At 39.8% G+C, this 17298-nt stretch overlaps 2 protein-coding genes across 6 annotated transcripts in view; one reads left to right on the forward strand and one right to left on the reverse strand.

Annotated features, from left to right (window-relative positions):
• LOC117435106 (zinc finger protein Aiolos-like) overlaps positions 1-6813 on the forward strand; it is a 33650-nt gene extending 26837 nt beyond the window's left edge. For both annotated transcript variants that reach the window (XM_034058053.3, XM_034058054.3), the window contains 2 exons: positions 668-784; positions 6007-6813. In XM_034058053.3, coding sequence (XP_033913944.3) covers positions 668-784; positions 6007-6749 — 860 coding nt within the window. In that variant the 3' untranslated portion in view covers positions 6750-6813. The remainder of the gene's footprint in view (positions 1-667; positions 785-6006) is intronic.
• The window catches only part of LOC117434703 (uncharacterized), a 67277-nt gene that overhangs the window by 35408 nt on the left and 14571 nt on the right, over positions 1-17298 (reverse strand). The gene's annotated exons all lie outside the window — the stretch shown is intronic.

A 17298-nucleotide genomic window follows, 5' to 3' on the forward strand; every position in this document is an offset into this window, starting at 1 on the left:
TCGAAGTGTAGGAAATGGAAATTTTTATATTAAAAAAAATAAAATAAAATAAAGAAATATGACGTGATGAATGATGTCATGATAAAAAAAAATATGACGAAACGTTCTTGGGAATCCAGCACCTAACCGTGGCTGGCGCTGTTGAAAGGAGTTTGAGAAAGCAAATAAATAAGTAAATAAATAAATAAATAAATCACCCCATTACACAGCCAGTTGGAGCCCTAGCACAACCAGCCTTACACTTTCTGTCTATAAATGCGTCCATATGTAACCGTCTCTACTTCCTCTAACAAGATGTATACAGTATAGGTCGTGTCCTCCTGTCGCGGCTCTCGGAGACCACAGGATGTCTCTCGCTCTCTATATGTCACTTTGAACTTATACTGGCCACAAACCTGTGCCTCTTTACCGTTGGCAAAAAATATAATTACGTCAGAACTCCTCAACCAACTTCCTCTCAGCTAGAGAGATAAACTGCGAGGAAACAAAACCAAAAAAAAAAAAAAAAAAGAGAGAGAAAATAAACGTAACGGCAATAATAGCGGTGATCTTTTTTTTCTTTTTTTTTTTTTTTTTTTTTTTGCTGCTTCAGCTTCTTGTTTTTACTCTGCACTTTGTAAAAACGTAGTGATGTATTTCTCTGATAATTATTATTATCTTCAAACAGCTTCTGAAGATGTGAGACCCGCTAAAACTCAGATGGGCGCAGAAAGAACGCTGGTGCTGGATAGATTGGCGAGCAGCGTGGCGAAGAGAAAGAGTTCCATGCCGCAGAAATTCATTGGTAAGAGCGTGTGCGTGTGCGTGTGCGTGTGCGTGTGAGGAAGAGGGTGGGGGGTAGGGGGTCTGAAATGTTTTTATTTTTATTGCATCAACAACTTGTACAGCCTACCTCTTATTTACGTCAGCCACAGTTTTTTTTCTAGCAAACCTGTTTGTTGTTTAACACACTCTGTTTAAGACTCCGGTCATACTTTGTCGTATCGCTTTGTAGCCTAAAACAAACCAAAAAAAACACTCGCATTACTTAAAAAAAAATAACAACAAAACATTTGCCAAATTGAAACTTCTTTAACGTTGGCTGTGCTGCAAACGAATCGTATTTGGAAGTGTTTATCTTGAAATGAGTTTGAGTTTGTGTGTGTGTGTGTGTGTGCCTTTTTATTAGTATTTTTTTCAATGTCTCCTTTTTGCAAATCTGTTGAGGGGTAGCCTATCCCCAGCGACTTGTCAATTTCTATAAACGTGACGACAGTGCTAGTTATTAATGTCATAGCTAATGTTTTGTATTAAGTTATTTTAAAACAAAAAGTGTATTACGTTTTAGGTTTCATGAAACAATACCTAGCTGTTTGAAAATAATCTCTTTATTCTAAAGAATGAATCGGTTTATCTGATAAAAGTAGATTAAGAAAGATCGCAATTTCTCTTGATCCATATACTCAGAATCTGGCTCTTCAAAGGAAATAGTAAAACCATTATCAGTTTTGTATCTTTTGTATCTTTTGTATCGTACGCGTTTTGATAACAGAAGTTACAATTATTATATGTTTGGTTAATTACTGTAAAACAATACTGTAATACATCTCCCCCCCCCCCCCCCCCCCCACAAAAAAAATGTATACATTAGAAAAAATGAGATCATACAATTCATAACAAGAAAAACAGCACTGTTCCTGTGCTGTGTGAAATATAGGGTATCTCCGCTTCTGTCACTGCGTGCACAATTGTGCCATGGTCAGTTTCCTATCTATGGAACTATTTTTATAATGCATGTGTGTTTTCAAAGTTATGGCAGGGCAACTTCTCGAAGTCCATAGAGTTCACACAAATTGTTTCGAAAATTAAAATAAAAAACCGCGACCGAAGAGGATATACCGGCGTTAAGCTGCATTCACACCAGGCCTGTTTCAAACTGACTCGGTCTGATATGTGTTTGCTGTTCACGCTTATCTGCCAGTAAAGGTACGGTTTGTTCAGATGCAAACTGAAGTTCGGTTTTTCTTGGTCCTTTTCCATTTTTTTCAGGACCGAGTTCCTTTGCGTTCATAGTGCAGTTTGCAAGTCCACTCGGTTCGTTTTGTATGGTCTGTGATGTTTACAATATCCTGCAAGGCATCTTGAAAGATGGCAGCTATTGAAGTATTGCTTCAGTTTTTAATATTGTGTTTTAGATTCTTCCATATCGCTGTGGAAGAAAGCATGGGAACTTTGAGTACTTCACTAATTTAACTAATCCATGTGGGCCCTATCAGGGCTATTTCCTGGGCCCCACATGGGCCCAAGTTAATTTTGGCCACAGGCTCCATGTGGGCCCCAAGTGGGCTAAAGGATGGGTCCCTGCATTGGCCCTGTGTGGGTAATAATAATTGGCTGTTTGTAGCCTTCTGGTCTCCCCCTCAGCTCTGGATTTTTGTTTGAAAGGAGAGGAAGACTCAAGAAATTAATTGGAGACTTTAAGTTGATGAGAAGCAATTACCCTCCGCAGTACGAATTAAAATGGTGTGCTGCTTTTCACACGAAACATGAGAAAAAGCTGGTTGCATGGAGGATTAATACTGGACCCTGACACTCCGATAAAACGAGGGGGTGGTTGTACAGTATTTTTTAGCTTATTTGTTTTTCTATGGGTCTCTCGCTATATCGCGGCCCTTGATATAACAGATTTATATTGGACCATGATATATATCGAGTGCGTGGTGTAATACTATTAATAATAATAGTGAATGTTATACGATGTAGCCTTGAGTGCAACCTCCAATAATGTGTTCTCATTAGAAGTTACAGTCCGATTTTAACTTTTGCCATCACGTGAAGCCTGAAAAGCTTAAGTAAAATAAGAGCAAGGAAGAGGTTTGTTTTTACAGCAGAACTATTACAAAAACAACTGAATTATTTTTGTATTTTTACTGTGTCTAATGGAGTTCTCCATTGCAAGTTCAGTTGCATCAGTAAGATTGTATCACATGTAAAGTTACAGGGTCTTCTCGTCAAAGGTGTGCACAGAGCAGAAAACGCTTCTCTGCTGATCATTTTCTGTTACGCATGAGTCGTACTGTAGGAACCTTGTGTGTGTTTTTTGTTTTTTTGCAAAACCACTTTTAGCCATTTTAACAGAGTCGCAAAACCCTTGGCACCAACTGACATGAAGAACAGGAGTTTTCTTTTTTTTTCTTTTTTTTTTTCAGTCTGCTCTACACAGTCCCTGATAGATCTTTGTGTGCTTTTTTGTTGGGGGGGGGGGGGGGGGGGGATCATGACAGATTACTATTAAAATGCATTCCTTCATATCAAACTGATTCATGTAAAAAAAATTATATAATAACATGAAAATGAGATGCACAGATGTGTTCTCATTCTGTGCATGCAGATGGATTTTTTTAAACCAATTCTTCAAATGTTCCCTATTCTCTCTCTCTTTCTCTCTCTCTCTCTCTCTCTCTCTCTCTCTCTCTCTCTCTCTCTCTCTCTCTCTGTATAACATCTGCTGTCTAACTGAAAGTTAATTTAATTGGAACAGTGGTATCGCTGCAATGTAATTCTGAGCAGCTGCAGTTGGGTTCCTTGGTTAATTGAATTCTTTGTTGCTGCATTCCCCCCAGGTAGTTTTTAAGCTCCTGTCTCCTTAAAATATTTCTTGCTGCCACTGTATCAGTCTGAGGCACGATCCACAATGCACAATTAAAACATGCTTCCTCAACTCGCTTCCCCACAATCAACCACATTTTACACTGATACTTAGTAAGCGTGGCATCCAGTGATCTAAGCTGGAACAATACACAGTAGAATCATACAGAATTTATACACAATTAAGGAATTCAATATTTGAAAAAAATGACCCTGCAATTATTTTTTCTAAAGGGTGCTTCTGCACAATGCTTGCAGAAGGGTGTCATTTCCAAAGGTGCAGCTCAGAGCCCCAGAGAAGTGGCAGGGCGGAAGGAGGCGAGAAGTCACAGGCTCTGCTAATGCAAATGGGAGATTGTCAGGCTCCAAGTTTAGTGTGAAGTGTTTGTGGTCTGAAGACCATTCCTTTCAGTTGAAGTGAGAAAACACGGTCCTGTTTGTTCTGTGGGTGTTAAAACGCATCATGAAGATGACCTTAAATAGAGAAACGAATGAACGTGCTGTAAACTCTGTGATTCCTTTTTGAAAGTGGAGTAGAGAGCTATTGTTTGATTAGCGATTAAACAGAAAGAGCAAAACGTTCTAAATGCGCGAAGCAAGAAAATAAAAATACTTTCAACGACGCAGATTATTATCTTTTTTATCATTTCATTTTTTTTTTTGGTCATGTTCCTTACCAGCATTGATTAAGATGCCTTTCAGCTTGAGAAGTTAGAATGGAGTGTGTCTTTTTAAAACATCATTTTCCACCCTATCTATCTCGGTCCCCTAGTCCATTCGGATTCTGTATTACCCAGTACTGAATTCTCAATAACCATTTAATTAGTTTTTGCATGTATTTGTTGGTTGATTTATTTAAAGTTTCAACCCGTTAAGTTTGCAAACTTCCATATTTTCAGGGGAGGGGGGGGATGGTGGGGCTTGCACACAGTACAACACCAATTCCTGATTATCAATTGGCTGCTTTGCAAATGTTTCAACATTTTAAAGGTTGGTATAGGCCCTCATAGAACACAGACAGGCATTCCATTAGGTTCAAGTTCTAGATGAGGTTGTGGAAAACCTCTGCAACCTACAGCCCTACACAACTTTAGTAGCCCTGCAAACAATCTTTGTCTTTTGACACCTAGCCAACCCTGCCATCGAAACGGAAACATCAATTCGCTAATAAATGCCTTTGTACCAAAGGCTCAGGAAGCAATTGATCGCACCTATAATTAAAGCGCTGGGTGCAGTGGAAATTGATGGTCTGCTGTTTTCTAACCTGGCAGTGGAGCTGATATCGCGACTACATTGTGACCAGGGTGACTTTTGCAGGAGGCAGGCGTTAGTTGAAGCCCCTTTGAAGTGGTCTCCCTTGAGGTCTGTGCTGCTCGCTCTGCCTCTCCCCCCAGCAATGTGCTCGAGGAGCAAAGCATGCAACAGCCCTTTACTCTCCAAAAAGACACCGCTTTCAAGCAGGCATCTAATAATAGAGCTGAAACACTTGTTCAGGTCCCAGCTATGTGGCTTAAGAAGCAAATCTAGCAATCATTTCATGAGGGTGAGAGAGAGAGTGAGAGAGAGCGAGAGAGAGAGAGAGAGGGGGGGGGGGGGGGGGACACACCGCCTGCCGTATTCTTAATGCGTAAGGAGACTTTTTAAATCCAAATTGTTGTTGGCAGATTTTTTTTATTTTATTTATAGTACAAATACAGATTATAGTTTACCTACAAGCTCCAGTAACTATTTCTAAACTGGCGTGTTTCTCCTTTCCTAAAAAAAAAAACAAAACACATGCTAATGTCGATAACGAGTAAACAGCTTTGGGAATCCTGACACAAAGCCTGCAGTAATGAGACTGTTATTGTTGCCAGGGTAGGTTTTACCCGAGTTCTCTACCCTGCTCCACTTCATCCTTGAGCACCGAATAAACCAGAGACGCACGGGTTCCTACAGCCCGATGGTTTGCGTGTCAGCAGCAACAGATCAGTACCACATCTGCAAAGCGAAATGTGCACAGCATTTAAAAAAAAAAACCCTGAAACCATCCGATGCTAATGGTAATATTTTGAACCACAATCCTTGTAATAAAAAAAAGAGAGATAAAACGTGATCAGGTTGTTCTTTGTAGTATTTGTGGTGAACTGCTGCTCATTGTGCACCACCCACCTTTGGCTGACTCACTATTACACATTTTATTGAGGCCTGTTACGGTAAGGCCTCTTACAGGTTTATAAATTTGAACACATTTCGCCTTTTGTATTTGTGTACCCGAGCCTGATTTAAACCGTTAAAAAAAAGGATAAAAGAAAAGTCTGGCTCGCATCTAACCTTGTACAGGACCGTGTATTCCTCCTCAGCCAAGGTTGTTAATTTCCATTTTTTCCTGGCTCACAGGTGACAAACGTCTCTGCCTAGACATCAACTACAGCAACAGCCTGATGTACAGCAAGGAGAGCGAGCTGATCCAAAGGGGCATGATGGAGCAGGCCAGGGGCTACATGGGTGCCGAGAGCATGCGACCCTTGATCCAGACCCCTCCGACAGGCCCCCCTCCTCCCGAGATGGTCCCTGTAATCAGCAGCGTCTTCCCCCTCTCCCTCACCCGCTCCGACATGAACGGCCATGAATCCGAGGGCGGGAGCCACCAGCATCCGCGGGTCAAACGACAGTCTTCCAACAGGGGCCCGTCTCCCAGCAACAGCGGGCAGGAATCCCCCGAAGCAGACAGCAACCCCCAGGAGGAGCGAGGGCAGGGGCACGGCGTCTACAACCTGGGTCACATGCTCCTGGCCCGACCCCGGAACGGGCTGCACCACCCCCACCCCCACCTCCACCCGCACCCGCACCCCCACCACCACCTCAAAGACCTGCCCCCCCGACCCTTCGAAGCCGGCAGGCCCCCCCTGTCACCCCACGATGTTTTCAGGGTGATCGGCGGGGAGGGGGAGGCTGTCCCTGCTTTCCGTTGCGAGCACTGCCACGTCCTGTTCCTCGACTACGTCATGTTCACCATCCACATGGGCTGCCACGGCTTCAGGGACCCTTTCGAGTGCAACGTGTGTGGATACCGGAGCCCGGACAGATACGAGTTCTCGTCGCACATAGCGCGCGGGGAGCACCGCTTCATAAACAAATGAGTTTTTTTGACGCGTGCTTGTCTTTGTTTTGTAAAGTATCATTGCTTTTTTTTTTTTTTATTGTGTCACTGCATTTATATCTCCTTTCAAATATATATATATATATATATATATATATATATATATATATATATATATATATATATTACACACAGCAGTGTGCACATTTATAAGAACACCTCAAGATGTGTTATGTATATCCTTTATATACCTACCTGCATGAACACCTCTGGGGGTGAGAATTTCAATTTTCAGTCAGTAATCGGTGATATAGAAACAACAGGCACTCGTGTGTGAAAATGTCAGACCGCTTTGTGCTTTAATTGGGCCTCTTAAACAACTTCTAAAAAGTCTCACACATTTTATCATGTGTGGCTCTGTGTTCCTTTTCTCTAGCTATTTTAAATTAATTGCACGTGTGGCCTGTTAAAGTCATCAATTAAATTCGACAATCGCTAATTTGCTTATTTTGATAATTTTCCAGTGGTCTGATTTCATATGCATGACAAATCAAAACTACAGAAGCAATGGGGTGTTCTAATACATGTGCACATTGCTGTGTGTGTGTGTGTGTGTATATATATATATATATAATATGTGTGTGTGTTTATCAAACTGCCTGATAATTAAATTGAATGCTGTTGCGTTCATTTTAAACAGGACATGATTCTGCCATAAACTGCTAAAACCTGCCGACTTCAAACCTCACAAAGGAGGATTCTTTCCATTTATTTTTTTAACTTTTGTATTTTTCTTAAAAAAAAAAAAAAAGTGTGTCTTTAATACAAATCATTGAAATGTGTATTCTTGTGTTTGCTGTGATTCCTGAGATCTGTGTTAGCTCTGTGGTGTCTTAAAAGAGAAAGATACAAGGATGTGTAATTAAGTACAAGAAAATAACTGTACTTTCAGTTACACAGAGTGTTGTTATGTAATAAACCTTTTCAGGGATTTTTATTTTTTGTTCTGGCTGGGCACTGAATGAACAGTTATTGCTTTTCATGCTGGTTTATTAATCCAGTAGCTCAGTTTCATACCACTTTGGTTTCAGACCAACTTAGCAGCAGGAAGTAAAAAAAAAAAAGTGTGTTTCATTTTAAGAGAAAGGGATTGCTATTGTTATCAAGCATTGTATTTCATTGTGTTTGAAGTGCCTTTTAAGTTTGTGTTCATACCAAAGCATCGCTGGCATATTTGGAATGACCTTACCTGTCTGTTAATGTCACAGTAACCGTACTGAATGATTTGATGTGCAATTCTGCTGCGTGCTTTCCCTAGCATACTGATTCAGTTTAGCTGCACTTTAGGCCTTTTTCTGGGTAAGGGGGGGGGGGGGGTTGCCTGCTATTAATTTTGCTTAACGCAACCCACTTTGCAACACTTAATAAATATGCAGGTTGAGTTACCATATGACTCCATGTTCACTAGGACAGTGTGGGACAGTCCAGGCTTTTCAACTCGCACCCCAGTGCATTCTGGTATGTTTTTTGGGTTTTTTTTTACCTGTCTTGGGTACCTTTCACAGCAGGACTACACTTCCCAGAATGCACCGGGGTGTGAGTTGAAAAGCCTGGACTGTCCCACGCTGGCCTAGTGTACATGGATTCTTTTTTTATTTTTTTTCTACCTCCACTTTAACCTTGATTGCTCAACTACAGCATTAACATAAGCAGAAGTGCCTTCGTCCCTTTAATTGCAGCAAGCATGCTGAGTAAAGATAAGCGAGATCTGTGATGTTGGTTTTTTTTTGTTTTGTTTTTTTTACAGAACTCAATACGGTTTGAGTCATATAGAAAATACTCAATTTGAGGTTTTTTTTTTTTTTTTTCAAGTACACAGCCCCCTCCCTCCCACACATGCAATCATAGCCTTTTTAATCCAGTCACTGTATTCTTTCAATCGTAGTTGTGTTATACCTTCTTTATTAAAGTCATTGTAAATGGCCTTTCATGTGATAGATGATCTTTATACTGAGCAGGTTTAAAGTATTAGTATTTTACTAATGCAATGGTGTCCAATCCCGATCCTGGAGGGCTATTCCACTCCATGTTTAACAGGTTAAACCAGGTAATGAACTACTTCAGGGGCTGGATGGAGGTTTAATTGGTTGAATTAAACAATTTTGAACAGGGTTGGAACAAAGACCAGGAGTGGGAAACTTTGGCCACCCCCCCTGGAGTAGTGTAAAATAATACTTTGCTGAATACTTATTCAGATGTTTAAAACAACCTTTTTATTAACAATGGCATTTTACCCACAACGTTAATTATGAAGAACTGTAGATCAAGGTTTCTTCTCATAAAAAAAGGTGCCAATTGCATATTTTTCAGAAAACAGACCACAAGCCCAAGTCACACTAACCCTGTGAATGCATCTGTTCTGACCAGGGACCCGGATGAAAACCAGAGAACAAAAATATCTCAGCAGACAGTAACTACTAAACAACCATAATTATAGAATTGGTGCATACATGTGTTCAACCTTCTGCTTGATATAAAGCAATCCTCCGACCGCTTTCTTTTCTGTAACATTCAGCTAGTTCATGTGTTTTGTTTAATTTATCTCTGCTGAAGCCTAACATGTAGGCTACCTTGTGCTCTAATGAAATGTGCTGTATTAGATCAATCCGTTTAAAAAAAATAATAAAAAATCACCTTTATAAACTGCACTTCCCATTACTTTTTATGGCTATTAGCGGTAAGTTATATCTCAATAACGCACCCGCAAATAAAGCTTGGCAGTGACATCACACTCATTACTAACCTCTGTTACAGTTATAGGGTTCGTTAATGTGCACAGAACTCACTGAATAACAATATTTCATGGGGACAAAAAAAAAAATGTTTAACTGCTATTTTTACACATTCCTTTTCAAAACGTTGCATATTTTTTGCGTGCATAGAACAATTTGAAATTATTTTGTTGTGTTCTTCTTTCTTTGTCGTCTGTGGCTTAAGGAAGGGAAAATATTTACAATTTGGTTTGGGTCGGGGGGGGGGGGGGGGGGGGAACGAAAATAAAATTCTGCAATGGAAATGCTGTATGCAAGAAACCTTCCCCTGCTAGATCAGAAGCACATTACGATTTCGGTAACTAGATATTCAACGTTTTACCCTTTTTTTTCTTTCAAAAAGTCTTAAATAAGTTCCATGTTAATAAACAGTGAATTGAACCAATTTTTGAGCTTTATTTAATAACTCAGCAAGAAGTATTGCAAAAAGACAATAATTGTTATATATATACTCAATATGTGCAGGTATTGCAGCACTGTATAAATAATTTTACAACAAAATACATGTTATACATTGTCTTCTATCATTATTCTTGCCTTGCTTTGTAAATGAACGCACATGTAGCAATGCAGTGTGTTTGGATTTCATTTTTAATGTAGCATCAAGGCTGCTCTATGTTATCAAATGTGATTTGCTTATTCTTTTGTACTCTGTTTACATTGTCTGCATATATGGTTTTAATTTTTGTTTTTTTTTTGGCTTCACTTCTCTGCTGCTGGTTTAGTTCCGGTATGGAACAGGCCTTGAAGAAAGCTAAGGAGGTTTTAAAGGTCAGCTTGTCAACTCTTTTTAAGTTGTGGGTTTTGCAGGATACCCTTTTGGTTACCATTGCTTTTGTTCTGCACACTTTGAATTCGTTTCAAACAACAGCCCCATCTTGTCTTTTTAACCATACCACAGATCACCAGCTGCGCCCTTCTAAAAATCTTTGCATGCTGTTTACCAGTTTTACCCTGCGTTTTACTATACATTTACCACCCTGCCATGTTTATTGATAGGCTTTACCTTACCTCGTTATTCTTTATAAGACATGTGCTTTAGGGTTAGGGTTTTGTGAAATGTCCTGAATTAAATGATTTTTTAAATCAATTAAAACTGTGACTGGTGATCACAAATCAGTAATTTTGGTCATAAAGGCAAACAATGGAGGCCAAAGCTGAAAACATTTGTTTCTGATCCCTTTGCCATGTTACACTGACTCTAAGTAGAATTAGCCATTCAGAATAGCCTCTTCTCCTGCTTAACGCAGTAGTGTATTTCCTATGATCTTATTGTTCAGTCTTTAGGTTTGACTCAGAAAGTGTGAGTTCAGGACATTTTACGCCCATTTTTTGCACAGCTAACACAAAGTTAGCACATTCATACCTGGAGCGGTTTTATAGTAAGATGACACATGGAAACTGCAATGTGCATTTGAAGCACTGTAACACAGCCAGACCTAGTCAAATCATAGCAGAACTTGGGCACGCGAACGTCTCTCGATGAAACAGATAAAAAAAAAAACTGCTGTTTTTGAAAAGCAAAACCACAAGAGCCTGTGAAAAGCAGAACAGTCTTACTGGTTTCTTGGAAGTGACTCAGTTTTCAACGGTTACATAATTGGAAGTTGACCCCCCAGTTTTTATTTTTAAATGATCTGTCAAATAAAAAATGCAATTTTAAAGACGTTCTTCATAATGTAGCACTGCTTTTGCATCTGCACTTGCTTTTGAACTGAGAGTGTGAGTTTATTTTGAGTCAGTTCAAAGTCTTCCCCCATTCTGCAGTCAGTGTGTGAACTGATGTTTAAGAACATAAGAAAGGTTGCAAACGAGAGGAGGCCATTCGGCCCATCTTGCTGTTTGGTTGTTAGTAGCTTATTGATCCCAGAATCTCATCAAGCAGCTTCTTGAAGGATCCCAGGGTCTCAGCTTCAACAACATTACTTGGGAGTTGGTTCCAGGCCCTCACAATTCTCTGTAAAAAAAGTGCCTCTTATTTTCTGTTCTGAATGCCCCTTTATCTAATCTCCATTTGTGACACCTGGTCCTTGTTTCTTTTTTTCAGGTCGAAAAAGTCCCCTGGGTCAACAATGTCAATACCTTTAAGAATTTTGAATGCTTGAATCAGATCACCGCATAGTCTTCTTTGTTCAAGACTGAACAGATTCAATTATTTTAGCCTGTCTGCATACAACATGCCTTTTAAACCTGGGATAATTCTGGTTGCTCTTCTTTGCACTCTTTCTAGAGCAGCAATATCCTTTTTGTAACAAGGTGACCAGAACTGAACACAGTATTCTAGATGAGGTCCTACTAAAGCATTGAAAAGTTTTAACATTACTTCCCTTGATTTAAATTCAATACTTTTCACTATATATCCAAGCATTTTGTTGGACTTTTTTATAGCTTCCCCACATTGTCTAGATGAAGACATTTCTGAGTCAACATAAACTCCTAGGTCTTTTATCTAGATTCCTTCTTCGATTTCAGTATCTCCCATATGATATTTATAATGCAAATATTGATTGCCTGCGTGCAGTCCCTTACACTTTTCTCTATTAAATGTAATTTGCCATGTGTCTGCCCAGTTCTGAATGCTGTCTAGATCATTTTGAATGACCTTTGCTGCTGCAACAGTGTTTGCCACTACTCCTATTTTTGTGTTGTCTACAAATTTAACAAGTTTGCTTACTATACCAGAATCTAAATCATTAATGTAGATTAGGAATAGCAGAGGACCTAATACTGATCCCTGTGGTACTCCACTGGTTACCTCGCTCCATTTTGAGGTTTCTCCTCTAATCAGTACTTTCTGTTTTCTACATGCTAACCACTCCCTAATCCATGTGCATGCATTTCCTTGAATCCCTACTGAGTTCAGTTTGAGAATTAATCTTTTATGCAGGACTTTGTCCAAAGCCTTCTGGAAATCTAAATAAACCATGTCGTATGCTTTGCAATTATCCATTGTCGATGTTGCATCCTCAAAATCAAGCAGGTTAGTTAAACACGATCTCCCTTTCCTAAAACCATGCCGACTGTCTCCCAGGATACAGTTACCATATAGGTAAGTTTCCATTTTGGATCTTATTTCAATGCCCTGGACAGAGACTGGTCTTAATAGTGTCACCCTAAATTTATAAACCTGTGTTGTCACTCACCTAATACAATTCTGATTGTAGTGCAGGATTAACAACAGTAAAAGAATGATCATTAAAACAGATCCTGTTTCTGCACCCAATCCACCATTGATGAATCCGTTTACGTAATCTATGCAGTGTGCACCCATTTAAATCTCCTTCCCCCACCCTTATTTTTAACTGTCAAAGAAAAAAAGTGCTACTTCTTCACAGTTTCACCCACGTGTATGCTGACATACATTCCATGGCATTGATGTGCAAAAAAGAACTGTTGCAGAACAGCCCCCTGCACAGTCTCAATACTGTCAATCAGCCCTGGCTGCAAATGGCAGTCAGCTGCCTTCTGCACTGCTAACTTGACGCTTGTCACCTCACAGGGTACTGATAATTTGTGAAGCAATCCAAGCTGAACTGTGGGTGAGGGATCCTTTCTGCAGTCTCTTGTAAAAGTTTCCTACGGTACGCATTCATGCATGGCAATTGGGCTCAGTAGCATGCTTTTCAACGCTGTGTTTTTCCAGCAGCCAAACCAAGCTTCAAATTTAGAGCATGCTGCCACTCCCACTCGTACTTGCCTTTTTAAGAAGTATGTATCTTCGGGTGCTGAATAAGTCCATTCGTCAATGCATGGATTTCAAAACAAGGAAAGACCTTGTTACTGCAGTAAAAACGTCTGCGCCCCCCGGATGAGAGGAAAACTCGCTGCCGGTCGGCTTTTAAAACAGCTCAGTGTGGAAGTTAATTGTCATTGATTGGTACTCAGTTGTAAAGGTGAGGGAAGGACAGCTTTTCTTGTTTTGAAACCAGCTCATTCATGAATGAATTCCTTTTAACACCTCTAGATTTAAAAAGAAAATACTTCTTAAAGGCGATTTACGAGTACAGGCATCACCAAAGCGCTCGCTTCAAATGTCAGATTTCAGAAAAAGTAATAAATAAGTCGCTTGGAATTACATTCTCGAAAAGAGAGAAAAGTATCCGGTGCTGCAGAGCATGGATAGGGGGCGCTGTTCCCTTTGGCCATATCCAATAATGGCAACACAACAGATTCTGAACGGTGATCCTGTAACATTGCACCAGAATACATTACAATGAAAGTCAACTGTGATAATACCATTCTACCAATGGCAGTCTCATTGTATTATTATTATTATTATTATTATTATTATTATTATTATTATTATTTGTTTATTTAGCAGACACCTTTATCCAAGGCGACTTACAGAGACTAGGGTGTGTGAACTATGCATCAGCTGCAGAGTCACTTACAACTACATCTCACCCGTAAGACGGAGCACAAGGAGGTTAAGTGACTTGCTCAGGGTCACACAATGAGTCAGTGGTTGAGATGGGATTTAAACCAGGGACCTCCTGGTTACAAGCCCTTTTCTTTAACCACTGGACCACACAGCCCCACACAGTATTGTAGCAACCATTTATCTTTGTGCCTTAGTACCAATGTGTGCATTGTCATTGAAGATCGTTTGGGATAAGGGATGTATAATTGATTTTCTGCTGCAACAGGGGAACACTGAACTGCGGACCATGGAGAAACACGACTTGTGCATCAGTCAGTGACGTCATTGCTGGTTACAGGAGTCAGCCCCTATCTGCAGACCTCCAGATGCTGTTATTATCCAGTCACAGCGTCACACTCTCTGCACTTTCAAAGGAAATCTTGGGCTATTTTCATTTAATCACGTTTAAAAATACATCCATCTGTGGTTATAAATAGGCTTACCATTTGCGTTTGTTGTTTGTGTGTGTGTGTGTGTGTGTGTTTTTCATTTTAATTGCGAAGTGAAACTGTATTTTTCTCGACACGCTGTCGGGTTTGAGCGCCTTGTACAAGGTGACAGAGACCCCCAAAATCTCTTTCCTTCCCCTGCCTGAGATGCTTGTTTGTGAGTTAACAGCTGCTGCCTCCAGTTTTTTTTTTATTATTATTATTATTATTATTATTATTATTATTATTATTATTATTATTATTATTATTATTATTTAGTCATTTAGCAGAAGCTTTTATCCAGAGTGACTTACAGAGACTAGGGGGTGAACTATGCATCACAACTGCTGCTGCAGAGTCACTTCCAACAGGACCTCGGTTTTACGTCTCATCCGAAGGATGTTAGGAGTGGTTACATCTGTTTGTATTTTAGCACCATGGACTTTTACAGTGAATGTGTTCTGTTTAAATCTAAACAGTGGGGCATCTAGCATAACATTTCAAAATCTGATTTTTCACCGCGACCTCATTGAACCAACTCCCCAGTAATGTTGCTGAAGCTGACAGGATCCTTCAAGAAGCTGCTTGATGAGATTCTGGGATCAATAAGCTACTAACAACCAAACAAGCAAGATGGGCCGAATGGCCTCCTCTCGTTTGTGAACTTTCTTATGTTCTTTTTTGGAGGTTAAAATTTGTATCAGTAAAACACTCCTAATTAATGAAATGTATAAGATTATTAAGATCCATCGCTGTACAGATCATAAAAATGTCCACATGCTTCAGTAGGTATGTGTTTTTTGTCTCTGTTTTTTTCACCCCCGGTGTAGGAAACCTCGCATTTCTCTATGCTGTGATGCCTTGTGCTGCCTAGCTCAACCAAGACCACGGGTTTGTTAAAGGAGTGGTTTAAACCCCATTCTCTTACCTCTGATCGGTAAAGTCATGCTAGCTAACAAAAGAATTTACAGCCCTGGCCTAACGTTTAGCAAAACCCTGTGGAATTAACTAATTTAGTCGAATGAAACCTGCCAAATAAACTACTGAAATACTACTGTACTAATATCGTGGCTTCCGGTAGACTTTTTCAATATCACGTTGTAGTTTCTTTGATTGGGTGACGTTAAACAAAATATCTGAATGAGGTTCATATAGTTTGTTTGTTTGTTGTTTTGTCAGTTTTCGAAAGAACCGCGTATCATAGTACAAGTTTTAAATTTAAAATCAAACATCTGGTGCGTACAACGCTATCTTTGAAAAATCTCGATTTGCAGTCTATGCGTTCAGTGAGTGACGATCTTTAATGACAGGAATCATAGATCGAGTCATCATTTTGCTTTACGGCTGCCTTAATTTTCCAGCTGCACTTTGTGTTATTAACGGTGCACAGTTCACTCAATGTACAGACCAAAGCACCATTATAAATACTAACATCTCCTTTTAGTAGTTGCCTTTAAGACCACTTTACTCCGTCCCTTCAGTGGTCACAACAGAGACAAACCAATGCCTTTGTTCTAGATTAGACATTATGCTGATTTTATGGGCTAAAATGTTTCATACATGCAACGTCCACTAGGTGGCACTTGTCATCACTACTGCTAACAGCCCGATGATTGCTTCTGCAATCTGTCACTGTTGGAAGCCCCATTCATTTGCACCATACAGATACACATTTGCCCCTCTAAAGGAGATCCATTTTTTTAAAAAGGTTTCTAGTGTTTCGGATATTGCTATTTAAGGTGGAGTGCTGTTCTTTGTATCTATAACCATGCATGTAAAAAACAAGCAAAGATTCGATAGAAGGGGGGGGGGGGGGGGGGTAGTGATATTACAGTGCAATTAGGAGCAATACAAAGAGCTATTAGTAACCTTGTTTAGTACACGTTCTTCAGTAATGGGACGGTGCAATAGTGTGCATCAATACTGTACATTGGACTAGATGTATTCTCAAAATCCATTTTTATATTCTGCAGTGAAACAAACTAATACAGCTTAAGGCTACTTATAAACACTTAAATAAAATACCTGAGCTGTTAAATAAATAAAGCGCCTATAAAAACTAGAGGTAAACGGCATTGAGAATCCGACCCCCATAATGAGGAGGCAGCGTGGTCCAGTGGTTAAAATCCACGGTTTGTCACCGGTTCAAATCCCACTGCCTGACTCACTGTGTGTGACCCTGAGCAAGTCACTTAACCCTTCCACCGCAGATTTAGACGCTGTGTAGACGTCATTGATACCTGGAAACGCCACTGATCCGATTTTTTTTGTTGCTAATACCAGTTGCAATCGGATTACCTAAATTAGGTACAGAAATGAGCGAGGTTCAGATTTCACGGTTTTGCATGATATATGTACGATGACGGATGTAGTAGAAAAGGGTTAGGGATAGGGTTCGAGTTTTGGGTTATATCGCGCATTAAATACATTGTAACTATGCATAATAACGTTGTAATGATGTGTAAGTGCACATGTATTTACTATGTCATTTGAGACACTTAATGCAAAGTGTTACCCAAGAGTTGTGTTATAGAAGAAATTATATATATATAAAAAAAATCCTGCACATCATTCTAAGGTAGGAGGCTTTCAAATATAAAAAATAAAATAAAATAACGGACACGGACACATGTATAAAGTCCCTCTTGTGAATCCAATATAGTAGGCCAATAGGACTGCAGTGACTGCAATACGTGGATACCCACCGACAATGTCGCCCCCTACTGGAAGGAACTGAAACTCGAAATCATTACCAGTGCTGCTCAGTAAGCAGAACACAATTGACATCAATAATTCTGTATGATGAGGGCTCATGAAGTCGCTTTGTGGCTTGGAACTTGGTTCCAGGAGACTAGGTTTCAGACCACAGAGTGGACATTGGGGTTTGATATAGCAATGTTTCCGCAAACT

The sequence above is a fragment of the Acipenser ruthenus genome, chromosome 28 (genome assembly GCF_902713425.1).
Source record: "Acipenser ruthenus chromosome 28, fAciRut3.2 maternal haplotype, whole genome shotgun sequence".
NCBI classification, from domain to species: Eukaryota; Metazoa; Chordata; class Actinopteri; order Acipenseriformes; family Acipenseridae; genus Acipenser; species Acipenser ruthenus.